The 18,705-nt window shown below is 40.9% G+C and overlaps 1 protein-coding gene across 1 annotated transcript in view; it reads right to left on the bottom strand.

The window, feature by feature from the left end:
- LOC146811733 (syntaxin-4-like) overlaps positions 1-18,705 on the bottom strand; it is a 390,796-nt gene that overhangs the window by 117,504 nt on the left and 254,587 nt on the right. Inside the window, exon 8 of the mRNA XM_085618728.1 lies at positions 7,447-7,584. Coding sequence (XP_085474854.1) covers positions 7,447-7,584 — 138 coding nt within the window. The remainder of the gene's footprint in view (positions 1-7,446; positions 7,585-18,705) is intronic.

The raw sequence follows: 18,705 nt of genomic DNA on the forward strand, positions 1-18,705 counted from the left end.
CTGTTCGCAATTATCGCGCCTGGCGCTGCTCGCTCCTGTAAGGTAAACGCTGCGCTTCGCTTTCACATTCGAACTGCGAGGCCGCGCTTGTCTTCCAGCGCTTGTTTAGGCTTGGCAGCCCTATCGTTGCCAGGCTGTCTGCTCTTATTAGCAGGTAGTGAGATTAACTCATGGCTGAGCGGCAATTCCATGCTCTCTAACGGTTCCATGAGCACGCAGGAGGGTAAGGGAGAATTAGGTGCAATCCCGCGATTGGACTCGGCCGTATCTAAATCGGTGGCTGTGGTTAGAGCAACAGCCTCAGTAATCATCACATTACGTAGAGCACTTTTAGTAGCCACCAGTCTAGTCTCAGTGATCTGAATCTCAGTGCCAACAAAACCCATGGCGTTGGGAAGGTAGCTGGTGATGACATTACTACCTTTCACAGGATTCACTGGGTTCGTGCTCTTGGCCGTAGGGGCTCGGGTCAGTTTACGTATTCCATGATGGATATTAGCTATATGGTTGCCGCAGGATGTAATAAAGATGTACTCTCAAGTAACCTTACCAGAAGAATGAAAATGCACTGAAATGCGTCAGCCAAGAGGAGAGGATAGGCTAGGCCAGCCCCGGCCTGGCCTAGCCTCAGTTTGCCGTGGACTGGCACACATGGGCCCGGACTCTGCCGGGGCACATCCCACGGTCCACGGATGGGACTGTGTCGAGCTTAAATAACGCTACGTGTCTTTACGCACTTCAGAACTCCTTTGATATTATTCCGGCGGCCTACTTCCAGGAAGTAGAGAGCTTACAGAGGAGACTTGTCTGGGGCGGTCGTGCACGTATTGCTCTTGCAAAACTGACTCTCCCCTGGTACGACGGGGGCATCGCGCTCCCGGACATCAGGAGGTACTACTGGGCTTCCCAGCTATCTGCTATTAACCATGCAACGTACTCACCTGGTCCGAATCCGGCTTTCGACATGGATAGATTTTTGTTGCCTGGCGGCAACTTTAACAGAGCGCTTTACTCTCGATCGGCTGGGAGGACCTTAACTGGTCCCACTAAGATTGCAGTACGCTTGTGGAAGGCTGCGAATGTGGCCATGGGCTGGAATGATCGCTTGACGGGCGCGACCCCTTTGTTTGCGTCTGAAAGATTGGGAAGCCTCTGGACGACGAAGGGATTCGAGCGTTGGGACACGATTGGCATCAGCAGAGTGGGTGACCTTTGGGTGAAGGGTGCGGTTAAATCCTTCGCTGCGCTGCAGAGTGAGTACGAATTGAGTGAGAGGGAGTTCTTTCGCTACGTTCAGGTTCGCCACGCTTTGCTCTCGGCCATCGGGGCGGGGACTGCAGTCCCTGTGTCTTCGCCACTCGAGGACCGCATACTCGACGGTCACTTGCCCGACAGTACTATTTCCCTTATCTATAAAAAACTAATAAACATTCGGGCGGATCTCCTCGTGCGTCTGCGGGAGGCGTGGATCGGGGATGGGGTGGAACTGGACGACGAGGACTGGCAGTCCGCGCTGTCCTCCCCTAAGGAGGTGGCCATACCCGCGCGTCTCCGTCTTGTCCAGCTTAAAATTCTCCATCGTGTCTACGTGACGGGCCCTCGTTTAGTTCTGATGGGTTTCTCTAAAGACGGGCTCTGTAGGCGCGGCTGTGGGCTCAGCGCCACTTTTCTCCATGTTCTCTGGGAGTGCCGTAAGGTTGCGGAGTATTGGCGCCGGGTGCATGCTGTCATGGAATGTGTCACTGGGGTCGCCCTGTTGCCTGAGGTTCGCCGATGTGTGCTGAACGTGTGGGAGCCTAACGATTATAATGCGGCTCAGGCTCGGTGGGCGGCCCTTGGGAACATGGTTGCTAAGAGGGACATCGCACAGCTTTGGGGTTCCCGGCGGCCTCCCACCGTGTCAGTATGGAAGAAGAACATGGACTGGTGCATGTGCAGAGAGAAGACTGTGTATGTGGCCCGGGGTAAGCCAGGGGCATGGGGTAGAATTTGGGGCCAGTGGAACGCGTACCGTGGGAACATCTGCACACCCCCCCTCGTGGACTCATCTGATGCTGCCTTGTCCCCCTGATCCTGAGGTTCCCGGACTATTGCATTTCACCTGTAGATGGTTATGGCTCTCCCGTCCCCCCCCACCCCCCCCCTTGATCATCCTCATTGACCACCCGAGGGTGTAGTTGGTACTGTGTGGTCCCCCAGCCGTGGTTAGACGCCTCTTTTTCGATGGTTTCCGCCTTGTCTTTTGGTGTTATTTATTTTTCCTTTTTGTTTGTATTTCTAAAATTTATGTATCCGGATAACTTCTGAGGTGCACCCAATATTTTGTCAATTCGGCGGAGCCCCAGGGGGCCCATTGTTTCCTTGATGTTGTTGACCACGTACATATTAGCGGCCGGCCCTGGTGGTTGTAGGCCCATGTTTGTATTGATTTTTATGTGCAATAAAGGTTTTTCAAAAAATAAAAATAAAAAAAATAACGCTACGTGTAGACTGGTGAGGTGCTGGCAGGGCGTTGTGGTATACGTAGTCCCCAGCAGCTGCACACAGCAGCTGCTCCCCCGAGGAATAACATCAAAATGTCCACAGGATCAAGGGAGCACCTCCTCGGCGTCTCCCCAGCAAGGAGAGTCTGGAAAGGCTGTCAGACACCCACGGCAAGCAGGAACAGTAAACAGCAGTCTCCATGGATAGTGCGCCCCTGGTTGCTAACGGAGGCCACTGGCTCTCGTTTTTGGACACTTATTTTTCACCATCATACCATAGCCTGGAACAAAAGCGCAAGAGGTAGCAAAGGGAGGAAAAAGAGAAACATAGACAACTATGACAAAGTGAGGAAGCAGGGATGAAAGAGCATCTGTAAGGTGATATAAAGAGACAGTCTGTGTACGGTAGTTGAAGAAAGAGGCATGAGATTGAATCAGTCATCCAGTAACCCGGGCAGCCGGCAGAGATGCATCAGGTTCCTTATAATAGTTAGGGCCCCTTTTCTTTTTTTGTTAAAATTAACCACTACCCTGATGGCTGTATAATTCACCTGCTTGTTTCCCGCTATCTTTACGATCATTAACTACCCTTGCTTACCACCATAAAGCCTTCGCCGTTCTGTCTCAGTATTTTATTAGCTCTGCATTTTAAATGAAAAAAATCTTCTAGCCACAGAATTAACTTTTTGAATCTGGGAGCCTTCCCCTGTTGCGTTTATAAAAGCATTATCAGAAATTTGTTTTTATCTCAATTTAAATTTTCCATTTGACATAGTCATACTTATCCAAACTAGCTTAAGGAATAAGGAGAGCAGTACAGATATGCCGAAAATAGATTAACAGCATACTTCCCATTAATAAATGGAAAAAAACATACTTTTACAGTAAAGTGTGCTATTAATTAAAACATGTTAAATCTAAAATATATTACAGTTAAAAAATACACGATGGGCCAACAAAGTTACATTTACTATAGACCCACAAAAAAAACTCTTCAACAAAAAGTGACATTTCTCACATAACAGCAGAGACGTTTTAAGGCATGGGCAAAGTGAGCCCTGGCCCAGGGCCCCAGCCTATTAGGCACCCCCCATAGAGCCAGCTCTGTCCTTGCCCTGGTGGCCTTAAGTAATTCTTAACAGCTTGTTTTGAGTACTGTTTTCCTTTAATGTATTTTTAACATGGGTGATGTACTGGAGTCTATTACAGACATTTAGCTGAGAAATGTGTTTTTTTCAGCACCAAGCGACAGCCATAAAAACAGTGTCTTTTAGATCAAAACAGGACCTCACATATGAGAAATGGCAGAGGGTCATTAAGATTATTAGCAATAATATTAGTGAACTGCTGCTGAATCATAATATTGAAAACGCACATCACTATCCCTGAATATTAGATGTAAATGCATTTAGAATTTGGACCAATGTGCCTTTGCCATGCCAGTGACCTGGCCAAAGAGGGAATGAAAGAGCTGAAATTGGATCATAAATTTAAAGCTGCTCTGAAATGGGGCCCCCAAAATACGTTTGGCCCAGGGCCCCCAAAATCTTTAATATGTCCCTGAATAACAGTAGGATTTCCAAATCTCTTAGTCCTCAACAAATCCTCAAACTGACAGAACAAATGCACCCAGTTTCTCGCAGCTCACCAGTGTTAAGTTATGTTTCTAGATATTTGTATAGCACAGAATGCACCAATTGCTTTGCCATAATGTTTTCTGTGCAGACATCGGTCTGTTTTTATGCTTCAGCAAGAGAGGGATTCTCCACAGGGAATCTCATTGCTTGCACATGATGGGTGAGGGTGGGTTTTCAGGGTGTTTGTTGTACTTAAGGAGTGTGGGTTGTCCTTAAAGGGAAGATAAATCAAGTGGTGATGATGCAGAAAACAAAAACAGACAATAAAAAGTCTAATGTGTATTCTCCAACAAAAGTTGGCGTCTCATTCCTCAACTCTGGATCCTTCAACTTCCAAAGCAGCTTACATTCAAACAAAAAAGATGGCTCTGTGAAGTAACTCTCACTGGAGGCATATGCTGCAACCTGCGGAGCAAATGTTTGAATCAACATATGGAGGACTGTTCATTCAGAGGTTGGTAAATTGAGTACCATGTGTAGAACCTCATATTCTTAGGTTAGAAATGGCAGAAGTGTGGTAAGAAGCGCTATGTAAAAAGAAGTTGTTGCGGTCACTAGTTATCAGGTAGGGTGGCTGACTAATTATAAAAGCTTTGGATGCCAGACAGCCACAGTAAACAAGCATTTGCAATACAATAGGTCTCGCATTTAGGAGAGTTTGGGCTATTGCCATTGTTAAATGACAATGCCTTTTATTTATGTGTTGATTTTTAAAACATAAATAAAAGGCATTTCCATTTACAATGCTAATAGCTTAAACTATGCTTGCAAGAACCAAATTATCGCTAAGCTGCGGAATGCGGAAATTTTGATATTTTCGCGCTCTCCGCGGAACGCAAAAATGTCAAATTATCGCAATTTCCGCGAGCGGAACGGAAATTTAGCCCAGGCCTAGTAAAAAGTGTGTGTTGCCCCCGTCAGCGAGGCTGGCGGTGATCTTGTAATCAACGGATATATTTGTTTCCTGATTACAATTGACATAATGGTGTGTTATATTTGCACAACTGTTTTAAATTTTTTACCTTAAGTCATATGAATTCAGTTTTTCTGCCCTGATCTTAGAAATGTTTATGATCGTTGACTGTACCTTATTTATTGTCCATTGTTACCAATATACGAATGGCCGCGTCCATTTGCATTGATTTTAAGTGCTATCGAGTGATAACTTTTATAATATATATTGTTTTTATACGTTCTTAACGTTTTCATTGCTCCATATGTTTTTACTTGCTTTTATGGCCCAAGTGCAGAAATAAAGATCTTTTGATTGATTGAATATAAAAATATATGCTATTTTTTTAAATTGGTCTTGAATTTCTTAATTGAGTGTCTGTCTCATTTATTGACTCTGTGTGTACAACAAATGCTAAACACTCCCCTCTGATATGCCTAAAGCTGCTCGACCACACTGCCTAAATATAGAGCGCCGAGGGGATGTTAAAGCAACCCCCTGTAACCCGATAAGGGTCGCCTGAACTCTCTGCACAGTGCATCTCATTGTGATCCAACTATATAGAGAGCCAGCTTTCTACACCTGTTGGAAGAGAAGGGCATATCCCTTTTCTATGATCTACAAGACTTGCATATGTCCTTCTAACTTGTCCCAGTAAGGGGAAACTAAAGTACCTTTTAATATGGTTTGAGGGAAGACGAGGAGGAAGACTAGGAAGAGGAGGGTTTCTGGGCCCGTCTGCCTTTTCCTTTGCCTCTCTCCTGTACTGCTGCAGACACTGGTTCGACTGCTGATTGTACACAGAGGGCAGACACTGGCAAAAGGCAAAATCTTTCAAGAAGCCTCAAAATCTCAGACTACTAGAGCATCAGGCTGCTGTATATAGTTCCAATGATCTGGCACCAACCCCTCCTGCCTTGAAAGTCTCCAAGCCTACGTCAGTCTTATCTCCAAACAAATGAAAACCATCAAATAGCATGTGCATTAGACTCACCCTCACGTCCTTGGAGAATCAGGTGGACCTTTGCTATGCGTGTCTCAAAGCTACAGAGGAGCCCAAAGCCCTAGGGACACAGCCTTGTGTAGCTATGGTTGTCGCCATAGGAATACCTTGAGACCTTCGTGGCCGAATGGTATCAGGTCGAACCCACTAGCAGTGCTCCAAACGGGTCCCCAATCGGTCTCATGGGGTGCAGAGGCACACCAGAGGGGAAATGCCAGGAAGGCCAGAATTGGTGGCAGAAATGACAGTAGTGTTGCTGCCAGCACAGAAGTAGTTTTAAGGATGTGCAAAGGGCCTGGAATGGGCACTGGAGACACTGATGCTGCCAGCAAAGGCTCTTTGAGTAAGAGTCAAGTCAACGAGCTCCGGCTGCAATAGAACTGCACAGATGGAGGGGACCATCCAGGTGATTGTCAGCAGAGACCGCAAGTGACATCTCAGTGAAAGTCATCTCTTCTTATGTTTCCTCCTATATTTAGAGGACTTTGTAAACTAAGAAGAGGGCACTTCGAGGCAGACCACGACTGGTGTTGGGCTGGTCACGCACAAGACACAAAGAAATAGGCATCTCGCTACTTAATGGCCTTAGTGTACATGAGGCAGCACTTTGTGCACAGTTTGAAGTCATACTTCAGCACCTAGAACCAAAGGCAGACCTCGAGGGGGTCAGATATGGACATCTGTCAATGGCAGGAGCAGCAACACAAACACTGACTTTTTAGGGTGATGCATCCCTAAACACTGGTCAGTTCGGATTTAGGAAAAAAATTGTTGAACAAAGCGAGAATTCATGAAGAGCATCTCCGGATATACGTTGATAGATGCAGAAAAAAAAAAGGATCGGACATCAGTGCACAAGGGTGAAGATGTATGGCTCCAGAGACTTCACAACCTTATGGAGACAGAGCTAGCGCCACCTACCAGGAAACCCACAAGCTGGCCTGTACAGACAGCCAATAAATGGGTTTACGACTTGGGCAGAAATCAAAGTCGGCTATAATGAAAAATAAACGGATCCATTGGAGCTATTCAGAAAAGTTGAAGAAACTGCAGGTAGAGGTATCCATCAGTAAAATCCTGTTCTACATTCACTGAAAATAAGCACTTCTCCAACTTGAAAAATGTCAACCAGATACTAGTGCAGAGAAAGTGCATGAGGGCACATGGGAGCAGCTTGTTTTTAAGGAAACTAGTCACTGCAAGAGTCAGACTCATGCTTCATAAAACATAAAAATTAGCAAAAGTAAATAACTCCTCTAACCACCAAACTCATCCTAACCAGTCATAGCAGACTTGCCCCTTTAATGAAGCAGCACTTTTTAAAGCATTTCACTCTATGTAATGCAGTAAGACAGACATTGTCAGAATCACCTGAGCCTCGACCTCCATTGCCAAGTACATAAACATTTCATGCAGCTCCTGGATGCTCTTTTCCAGCTTCAGAATCTCCCCATGGCGAGTTTCAATTTCATTCAGTGCTTCCTTTGTTAATTCAATGTCTTTCAGAATCTGGAGGAGAAGCGAAGAGAAGAAAATAGTGGATCACTCACCAGGGTAAAAGAGATCATGAGAGCCAGTAAATGGAGTGCTTTAGTGGAAGAAAGTTAAAGCCAACAAGGCTGAGAGGAAGCCAATTTAGAAATAAATGTACATAGAAGAGATTAATACGTAGTGAATTTATTCCATCAAGTGCTCCCCAGGAAAATGCTAAAATAGTAACTCTCTAGGGCATTGACATCTATCTAATTAGCCCATCTAAGATGATGTCACAACAGAATGGATATTTACTTCAGAATTCTACAATTTAGGAAACTATGTAGTCCTTAACCTTTAAACACCTGACACATAGAACAAAAAAAGTCCACTGCTCACAAGTGACAGTTCAGGACTTCTTCTCTTAAGTGGATGGTGCAACAATGACATGGTGCAAATGCGTGACGAAAACCACTCCATTGTGAGTCCTCTTCCTTCACTTTTCTTGTTTATTCTTCTCACTTCAAAGAAAGGAGAGCAGCTCTAGTAATTAATGACGAGAAGCTACACACAAAAACTTAAGAACAATCTTTGCTAGATGGTTCTTAACTCAGGACGTATAAGTCTCTTGCATGTTCTGTTGCAGCTGTGAGCAGAAATACGTGCAACTTTGGTGCAGCAATACATATGCCCCAAGACACCAAGGATATTGGTCATAAATGTTTTGTCAACATTCTGGAAGCAGTTGATGAGAATCTTTTTTCTATTTCTGTCAATCAGCTTTGAGGAATTGATTGCGCAATATCTTCTTCACCTTGGTTTGCGATATGGAAGCATTATTTTGTGGTCATGTTTCACTGAACGACTCAAAGATGAATGCTGGAAGTGGTTGCAATTGTCTAAACTACTGTACTCGAGACTTTCATATCTACTTGTGCCCAAGAAAGTCAGAGCAAGAAGTCAAATTTGACTAGGAGCTCCACTATGACTTCTGTCTAGACACTGTAGTCAACCTCGTTCCCACAGAGGTAAGCTCTGGAGAGGAGTGGGTCAATTGTCTAGGAGTCTATGCCCCTTCCTTACAAAACTTAACAGGAGGTGGACTGCGGTCCGTAACCCAGTTTCTTTTAGTCCAGGCCCTATGTGCTAAAAGGTTCGGGAGCAGCACATTTTTTTCTGCTAAAATGCTGACTAAGAAAAGAGCATAACCCACAAAAACAAAAAGGGGAACCGGAGGCTAACCCTTAACAATAATATTCCAACATCAACCAAGAATGGTGCACTGAAGCTTGCAGACTTGTGCAATAGGAGTCTTAAGATGCTTAGATGCAGTAAAACAAGCACATTGTAGGGTGCCAGTAATAGAACAGTAAAATATGCGGAGCTTCTTTAGGAGCTGCAGTGCCTTAATCACATCACCGGAGGCAATTTCTGACTAATACAACAAAGCGCAGTGGAGAAAAAATCTCCGATTCAACCTTAAAAAACTGGAAACTTGCAGCCATTTAGCTGGGTGTCCCGAGTCACGTCAAAACCAGAAATGGAGTTTGGAACAGAGGGCTGGGATTGCAGTTGAAGCCTTCCATTAATGCATGAACTGAATATTGCAATCATAGGCCTAGAGAAATCATAAATGTTACTAAACCTGCAGATCTAGTAACGTGAGTAGGATACTCAGAATAAACTGTAATTTAATTGACCTGTAAATTATTCTCAAATTGTGCGATCCTAGGCAAATATTTTATTGAGCTGTCATTTTCTTCATTCTCACATGGGTGCACCTTCAAATATGTGTGTTCAGCATTTCTGCTGTGCAAAAAAACAAAAATCTATTAAAATATCTATTCAAATAGCTTTTCAAATGTTTGTTACAGTTCACTTATTAGCTATTTAAACATTGTGTATTGGGAAAACACCCGACACCCTACAGCCTTTCATTTCTCACTCACCCAGACAGTTCACTTTACAAAATCCTGGAACTCTGCAGTCAGGTAAAGAAAAGTAATTGTGAGAAGACGTAAACTGACTTCTGACCTCTGTCTGAACACAGAGCAGAGGTGTCAAGATAAAAACACGATTTAAAAGCATTTTATTGCTCATTCACATTCTGAGTGAACAGAACACCTGTTCTTTGTCTGCTTGCCAGAATGGGCAAGTAGGCTCTAAATATAGCTCATCCTCAAACTCTTGACTTGCCCTAGCAAGTGGGCGAGTAGTTTCTCGAGGCCTGACCCACATTATTTTTCAATGAGGTCTTGGACCAGAAGTACCTACTCATAGACCACCAGAAATGGGAGCCTTTATGGATGTGCTGGTGCCATCTGAGAGCTCTGTTTGGGGTACATATGACTTTTACAGTCAACCATCACCACTGAAGCCACAATGCTCAATTCACTCTTCACACCTTAATAGAGTAGAAATCTACCTGTAAATGTCAGATTCCCTCCCCTAATATTTGATATATATATATTTATATATTACACAATGGCAGTCACTACTGGGTAGTTATAGTTAGGTCAGTGTTTCCATACGAAGAACGTTTTTTGTTTCAATAATTACTTTGGTGCACTTTAACGAATCCGTATAGAGCTCTCGAACAAAATAGTTCAACCACACCTTGGCTCCTTCATGGAAAATTTTGCACTGATCTATTAAGCAGAGGCCAATAACAAGGGGAATATGGTGCTCCAAAAGTGTGATTTCCTATAGGAAGCTTTGCTTTCAGAAACAGAAAAAATGGCTGAATGGAATTCCACCATATTTGCCAAAAGTTAAAACATTATTCATAAAGCATACTTTTGTGATTTGGTGTTAAACCGTTCTGTAATTTCTGAGAAGTTTGAGTTTAAAGATGGGCTAGGGTTGGGCATTACTGAATTATATGTATCTGGATCATTAGGGTCCAGATATGCAAGGACTGGCAAATTTAAAGGGGACTAGTAAATCCTGATTGGCTGGCCACAACATGAACAATATGATGCGGCAGCTATTACCAGGCTCAGTAACACGTTACCTGTATCCTGAAAATGGATATATAAAAATATAATGGGGCAGAGTGAGTAAGGCAATAACAGATTGCTGTCACGATATAAATAATTTGTTGGTGGTATACCCATTTTAAGTATTCTGGTAAGTTTTCAGGTCAGTTAACCCTGTGAAAACTGATGGCCCTCTGCTGGGATTTCATGAACCAGGTTTAAGAGAATTTGTTTCAGGAATTTCTCAAATGGAAAGCAATCTAGAAGCTCAAATGAGAGCACATTTGAGAACAAAGTCTGACATTCTGAGTAAAACATGTAGTTCTAACAGCACTTGCCAGTTTATTCCCCAGAGTTACTGCAACTTGCCAAGGTTCTAAATCAAAATTGCAAAACTGAAAGCATTTCCTTTAGAAATGAACAAAATTAGGTAGGTCATTCTGTTATAGCAATTATGTTTAGTCTTCTGGAAAGCAAAACCTTCCATACATTTTCAGATATCTTTCTCATCAATGTCAGAAACAAAGTCTGGTATGCAGAGTTAAACATGTACTTCTAACACCAGCAGCAGCCTGTCACTTTATACCCCAGTGTTCTACTGTGGCTTCACCACAGAGGTCAAATGAGCAACTAGAGTACAAACTTATTGTATTTAAGAAATAAGTGTGTGTGTCACCTGGATGAAATCAAAGCTGAAAACTGAATGCATTTCCTATAGGAGGAGACTGCAGCAAAGGAGCAAAATGAGGAGGTTCTTTTTGTCATAGAAATGCTCTAGAAAGCTAAATTGGGGGCACATTATCCATAACTTCTTAAATATCTTCTTCATCCATGTCAGTAAATGAGGGTGACATGCAGAGTGAAATATGTACTTCTAACACCAGCAGCAGCCTTGTCAGTTAACTCCCTAGTAATCAACTACAGCGTCACCACAGAGTTTCAATTAACAACTTGAGTGCCAACATTCTGCTAGCAAGACAAAAGTGAGGAGCTCCTGAATGCCAATTTGTTGGAATACGAGTGCAAGCTTCTTGAGCAGTAAGCTGAATTAAATCAAGAGCATTGAGATGTTAATGAAGGTATGAAACCAGTGGGTTATAAATGCGAGAACGGGTTTGAATGTTTAGTAATTTGAAGCATAATGAATTTATAAAAAAGATATAAATAGAGGGATAGCTGCATAAATAACTGAAATTTGTTGAGTCAGCCTACCCAATTTCTTAGTTGCTTAATAGGCCACTAATCTTAAAACAGTAACATTTTGATATATATTTATTTTTTTCCAATAAAGAGGCAAAATGTTAAAGTGTATTTTATAGTTAGGTTAAGTATTAAGACAAAAGAAAAAACGCAGAAATTATTTGAAATTACAATACATCATAACTCGCGCTGTCAGTCATCCTCAAAATAGCAATTTGCCAAGCAAACAAACAAAATTAACAAGACAACAAATGGTGAATAGTGCGAGTTATGGTGTGTGTTGTGTGCGTCGCTAAGCATAACTGGTTAATTTCAATTCTTTTGAGTGTTTGAGCCAGAATCATTACTCAATACAAATATATACAGATTTTCCACTAAAAACCAATAGTTAAAGTGACTTTATAGTTAGGTGATGGAATGAAACATGAGCCAATAGAAAAAAAAAAACAACTAAAACAGTGGAATACACCAGTTATAGTTTAGTGAGCGATCTATAACACATGCCCATATTATGCACAGCTTGACATACAAGAATAGGCTTAACAAACAATTCAAATCTAATGATGTTAAAGTATTTAGTTTTGGTTAAAATAAAATTATTGGGATGGGAAACTTTATTGCAGAAATTAAGTTCCAGCACAGATCTATTTTAGGAAAGGTATATGTTGCCGCGTATGATTTACATGTTTTACGGTGTCGATATTAAGGTACAGTTGGAATAACTAAATCCCGATGCTCAAAACCTGGTTTACATTTCAGAAGATGTATATATGATTATGTATGTATATGTGGTTCAAGTAAGCCCTTGCAATCACGACCATTTGGAAGGTTAATTAAACAGCCATAAAGGTTTAGTTCACAAGGAAGTAGGCAAAGTTTTGTTTTTCACACCACATTCAATTAAAAAATAATGCTTTTCTGGTCAAGCAAGCTCAGACATGTACCTCTTTCTGCTAGAGGCGAGTTATCTAAAATGCTCAAAGATATGTAAAGAAAAGGTTATTGAACCTGTTGATGCAGCAGAATGGGCTTCCCTATAAATTTGGTTAGAAAGAAAACAGGAAATCGAAGAATGCATGTTGTCCTTAGGTTGGTTAATAATCAACTTAGAGTGGATTGTCATCCAAGAAATGTTAGCAAAGCTGGTTGGAGCAAAATGTTCCTCAACTATGACCTTAAAATCAGCTTATCAAATTAAACTGACTGCGAATCTCGTCACATTACCACTTTTTTCACACTGGATGGTGCTTCAGATACACCAGAATGCCGTTTGTACTGATTCTGCTGTATCAGTGGTTCAAACACTTCTGTATTATTTGTTGCTAATCGATAGAGTACTGGCGTTTCAGGAAGACATTTTGGTGTACAAGGATCTGCAGAGCAGCACTATCAACTTCTTAATAGGGTTTGATCTACTCTGGAACAAAGAGAGATAACAATTGAATTAGATATTCTTTTTTTAGCATCAGATGTTGAATACCTTGGCCATTCTATTCATAAGGAAGGTATTTCACCAAAAAAGGCTTGTTAAGAGCAACGGAAGATATTCAAGCACCAGACAACAAGGACCAGCTCAGATCTTTTTTTAAAGGTATGTGTTAATTTTATTCAAGGTTTGTAAAAAGAATTTCTGATCTTGCTTTGCCATTAAGATCTTTGCTAGGAAGGTTTGAAATATGACTGGGCACAAAAGCAGAGTGAAGCTTTATATTTCTTTAAAAAATGAAATCATAAATACATTACATTTATCACCTTTTTCATGTATTGCATCAAATGTAGTTACTGTTAATGCCAGCTCGACTGGATTAGGTGCAATGTTAAGCCAATTCAAGAGAAATGTTGAACATACAACTGCTGCTGCTTCAAGACCAATAACGTTGGCTGAGTGCAAGTATTCAGCTTTTGAGAACAAAGCTCTGGCTTGTGCTTGGTCTGTGGAACATTTTAAAATATAATTGTGGGGTAAATCATTTCACTTAGAAAATGATCACATACTTTTGGTTGAGCGGTTATTCAATGATGGGGTATGTAAGGCTTCTATAAGGCTAAATTGTATCAAAATAAAAAAAATTGTTACATATATCAGGGACACAAAATGTTAGGGCAGATTGACAAAATTAGCAGCAGGTGAAAACAAGGCTGTGTGTTTAGAGAACACTGAAGACTGAGTTGAGGCAATAATAGTTCAGAGAGGATTGAAAATTGTGTTGTGGCAATCACAGAAGATTTTGTGTTTCTGTGTGCCAGGTGTAGTGAAAAGAGGATTGACTCAATGCAGGGGTGTGGATATTAATAAAATATCTACTTATCCATGGCGCAGATTGCTTCTTAAATCTACTTGTCCTGTAACAAAATCCACTTGCCCCTTTGGTGCCATGTAGTGCAGCGACAAATTATGGCAGCACTCTCATTATATAAGAGCTCTGATATAGCCTCTCTGATTATGCCAGGACTCATACTATAGTAGTGTTTGAATACTTGCAGTTACCAAGTTTCCGCAGATCCACATACTGGGGCTGAATTTAGTTGTAAGCAAAAGTTCCAGGGTTAGAATGGCCTTTTGAGTCTGTGCAAACCTACTTACTTGCATGTTTTAAGGGTTTGCAACAACTCTTCTCCAATATTTTCTCATACTGAGAAATGTTGGAAATTTACTCCTGACAATGGCAGACATAAACCTTCTTTAAGAGTTAGGGGAAAAAAGTGGTTGGAGGGAAAGTGAACCTGAAAACACACAGATTTTCGCATGAGCAAATCTACACATGCATATTTGCTCATGCTAAAATGCAATTCACAAATATTTTCTAGGAGTACTATTTCTTGTCCTACTTCTGTAAAATCTTTGGAATTCACGAAAGCCGTATAGCTGCACTTAATGCAAGGACATATACCATGAATGCACTTTTGAGACTTTTTTTTAATAATTGGGCCCCTAATTTGGTCTGGAGTTGAATGTGACCCTTTCTATTTGTTAAAATTTTGTCTCTCTCTCTGTATCGGCTGGTTTCACTGTGAGTGACTGCATTTTGCTCTTTCACAAGGAGCATATCTGCACACAAAGTAGTTTTATTCAGTGCCAATAACTACTGTGGCAGTGTGTGCTTTTTGAGACCCCAAAAATTGTTTTGCTTTCGCCATTGTTTGTTATAATGGTGAGGACCCGGCAGCTCCCACACCAATAAGGTTTTACAAAAACCATGCCAAAACAAGTTACATATTGACAAAACTAAACAGCTGACCACCAATATCAGACGGTCTGGCTTTGCCAATGCTTGTTAATTTTTGTTTCCCATAATCTTATTGAAACTGGTTACACTGATTTTCCATTATGAAAAGTTTTGGGAACTACTAGCATTCATCAACACGTTTTTAAATGATGCTGCAAAGAAATGGTACCTGGAATTTTACAGTAATTTAGCAAAATGTTTTTTTCTGCTTTCTTTTTTTAATGAACATTTTAAATTGAATGCAAAGGATCATCAATCTTGCTTTCAAGCTTCTGCAAATATTTGCATCAAATCAGAGAGCATTCTGGGAGCATTAAACATAGCCTCATATTGCTAAACTTTGAAAACGTGTACACATTTTTATACTGGAACCACTGACAGTAGTGCAGTCGGAGCTTACAACATTTACTTGGGGCGCTCGCCCTAATAATAAAGGCTTTCAATTAATGAATCATAAATACAAGTTTGAACAACATTAACATATGGGCAAAAATATTACCTTAACTGCAGACAGTGACCTTCCCTGATTCATGATGTGGTACTGCAAACTGGCAGCCAAAGGGTTTGTGCTGCAGGGGATTGGACCTACTTGTCCCAAGGACAAAATACACATGAAAACTTGTTGCCCTTGACCCCAAACAATATGTCCCGGGCGTCGGGCTCTAGGAATTCCACATCCTTGTCAATGCTTCTGCTAGTGCTTAAAGTTTAAATTCGGATAAGAAATTCACTGTTTAAGGATGGCTTTTTAGAGAAATATTTGTCTAAGAAATTCCTAAGTTTTTAGACGGTTAAGGAGCAAATGTCCATTGTAAATGGCAGGTGAGAAAGATGTATGTTTTGTTCCACCTGTAACTGTTATGTGCCCGAGTTAGGCCCATGTTATATAGCTGCACATTTTCTTACATTGTCCTCTTTTTGCATAATAACATTACTGCTGTGACCTTATCCATATATTCGCATGTGTGACAATGTTGGATTAGTTTCTCTGAAACTACTACCATTTACACATCTGGCTTGCATAACATTAGGACGCTGAATCGAACACCAAGTATAAGACTTTAGGCACGATGTACAAAAGTTGTTCTATCTTCAACCACAGGGCGACAGGGCTCTCTACATATCCATAACATTGCTAATCTATAATACATTGCAAGGATGCTTTTTATTATAAATAATAAGCATCTCAGAGTATTAGCGGAGGAGGCACTTCAGTTCACACCGAGGATCCCTGCATGCTGAGACTTCGCCTCACAGCGGTCAGACAGCTCTGTGAGAGGTGTCCAGTTCATGACCAGAACAGGGTTCTACATTCTTTCCCACCAGGTAATGGGGATAGATCATTCTGTGGTGGGATTCTTGGCTCTACACCGACATACACTTTAGACATACACAGAGTAGGGGTTGCACAGTAGGACAATGCCAGATTACTACCTTGTATTATATGCATGCATATATACACTGTTTTAGCACCATGGTGGAACTGTATCTGCTATTTAATCTTTTGGTGCTTGTAATCACTCATCTGCTTCGGCCTACTGATGTGTTTTATAGAAGCATAAAATTGGTTCAATAAATATATTGAAAACGTACCAATGTGTGCTGTCTGTATATTTCTCTGAGAACAAAAGAGCATGAGTGACTGAGTGGAAAGGTTCTGATCTGTTAGGACGGTCCCTGATGAGTCAGGGTTGTCATGTTCAGTGGTTCCCAGAAACCATTCGCTCTCCGGTTAGGGGGGCTGGTGGTGGCCGTGTGAACTAGATGGTCTCTAGGCCAACATATCCTGCGGGGGTGCTTGATATCAGTCTAGGCACCTCACCCAAAGTTTGTTGTTCAACAAATGCGCAGATCCTACAGATTAGTGAGAATTACACAACATGGCAGTTAGAAAAAATAATAATTTCTATTGCTCACTTGGGACTTGTTGGACAGCCAAAGACTATTAAGAAAACAAGAGAGATGTTCTGGTGGCCTCGTATGGATTGTGAGAATATACATTTTGAAAAAGGATGTTCTTTGTGTCAATATTTGAACAAATGTTTTCAAATTTAAATGGTCGGGTAGATTGGGAGAGTGTTTCCAGAGAAACAATGGAAGAAATTAACTATTGTCCTTTTAGGATCATGTTAAGGCGTTGAGCAAGGGAAATTGTATGCTTCAGGTACTTAATGATTTTCAAAAAGGACAGAATTTAAATGGATTTTGTAAGTTCTTCAGAATTCAGAAGTGTGTTTTCAGAGTGAGGGTATTCCAGATTTGATTACTTCTGACAATGGTCTACTGTTTACTTTGAAGAATTTACAAAACTCTTTGGCTAGTTTGGGTATTAAATATGTATGCCCAGCTCTTTATCCACCCAATATGAATGGTCTTGCTGAAAGGTTTAACAAAACACTTGTGGAAGGGATTTAATTGGCTATTAAAGCTAAGACTGATGCAGAAAACATATTGCAGAACTGATATGGTTATTTCATTGAACACTTCTTGGCATAATGAAATTCTCACCATTTATTTTGCTTAAAGGAAGGACACCAACACATGGTTCAAACCCATGATGGCTTATAGGACATGATTCTCTTATAAACCTGAGGAATATTTATCGAGTAGCTAAGGATAATGCTTCAAATAAACACAAAGTATAAGAAAGTTTGAAATAAAGATCTGAAATCTTACAAGACTAATATGTTGCAGGCTGCGAAATGGGCTCCAATTAAAGTTCTGTGGCATGTTTCAAAAAGAAATTCAAGATTCTTAAAAGTGTTAAGAGTGGGTAAGACATCTACTTTTCTTATTTTTGGGGGTGGGGGGCTTCTAGTTCTGCCATGGTAAAAAGAAATGTATGTTCTTATTTGGAAGATTTGTCATATGCCAATTTTGCAATTCATATGGTTAAGAAAAATGTATATTCTTCTGATCTCAGAGCCTATTTGTTACCTGGTGATCACAATCTCTCACCATGTTTGGCAACTTCAAACTCGTCTTCATTATCTTCGCCATTGCAAAATGAAAAAAAATGTATTTGAGAAGTTCACGAAATGTTAAAATTCCAAAACGATTTCATGACTTTATTAGGTCTTGAACCGTTGCATGACTAATATTGGGATAGTCATGCTTCAATTATTCAATATTTTAATATTCTTTCATTATTTATTTTTTGTTTTTGATAAAGGAAAGAGGTGTGTAGTAATGTGCAAGTAAGTGATTGAAGTTCTTTTTTCAGTTTCATGCATTTTAGAAAATGTTGCTATGTGTTGTCTTGCTAATGATTGTTTAGCCTTTGGTTGTGCTTTAAACTGTATTCTATGTTCTAAGATGTTAGGAGGGATAGTGCCAGCAGTTTCCTGTTGTGGGGTGCTCAATGAATCTCTCTACTTACTTGTTTGTGGTGGTCATTTCGCTAGCACAGCTTTCAACTTAGTTATGCTAAGAAAGACAAGCCCCAAGTGCTATGCCTGATTGCATTTTCAAAATCCAAGCACAGATCTTTTAACCACCAAAACAGCCACCAGCAAGTGTAAAAAGTAAAACCAGCAACATCACACCTTCCCATACATCAACTGAGAAATTACCAGAATTTTGCTGAATCTAAAGCTTCAGCTATTTACAGCTATTTAGAAAAACATTAAAACATAATCCCTGTGAAAGATAAAAACATTATTGATGCTAGAATCCCTCAGCAAACAATTGTTCTTATGTGCAAAGATCTCATAGTATATACTGTTTAGTACTGCACTAATGGCTACAGTTTC

The sequence above is a fragment of the Triturus cristatus genome, chromosome 7 (assembly GCF_964204655.1).
Source record: "Triturus cristatus chromosome 7, aTriCri1.1, whole genome shotgun sequence".
Lineage (NCBI taxonomy): Eukaryota > Metazoa > Chordata > Amphibia > Caudata > Salamandridae > Triturus > Triturus cristatus.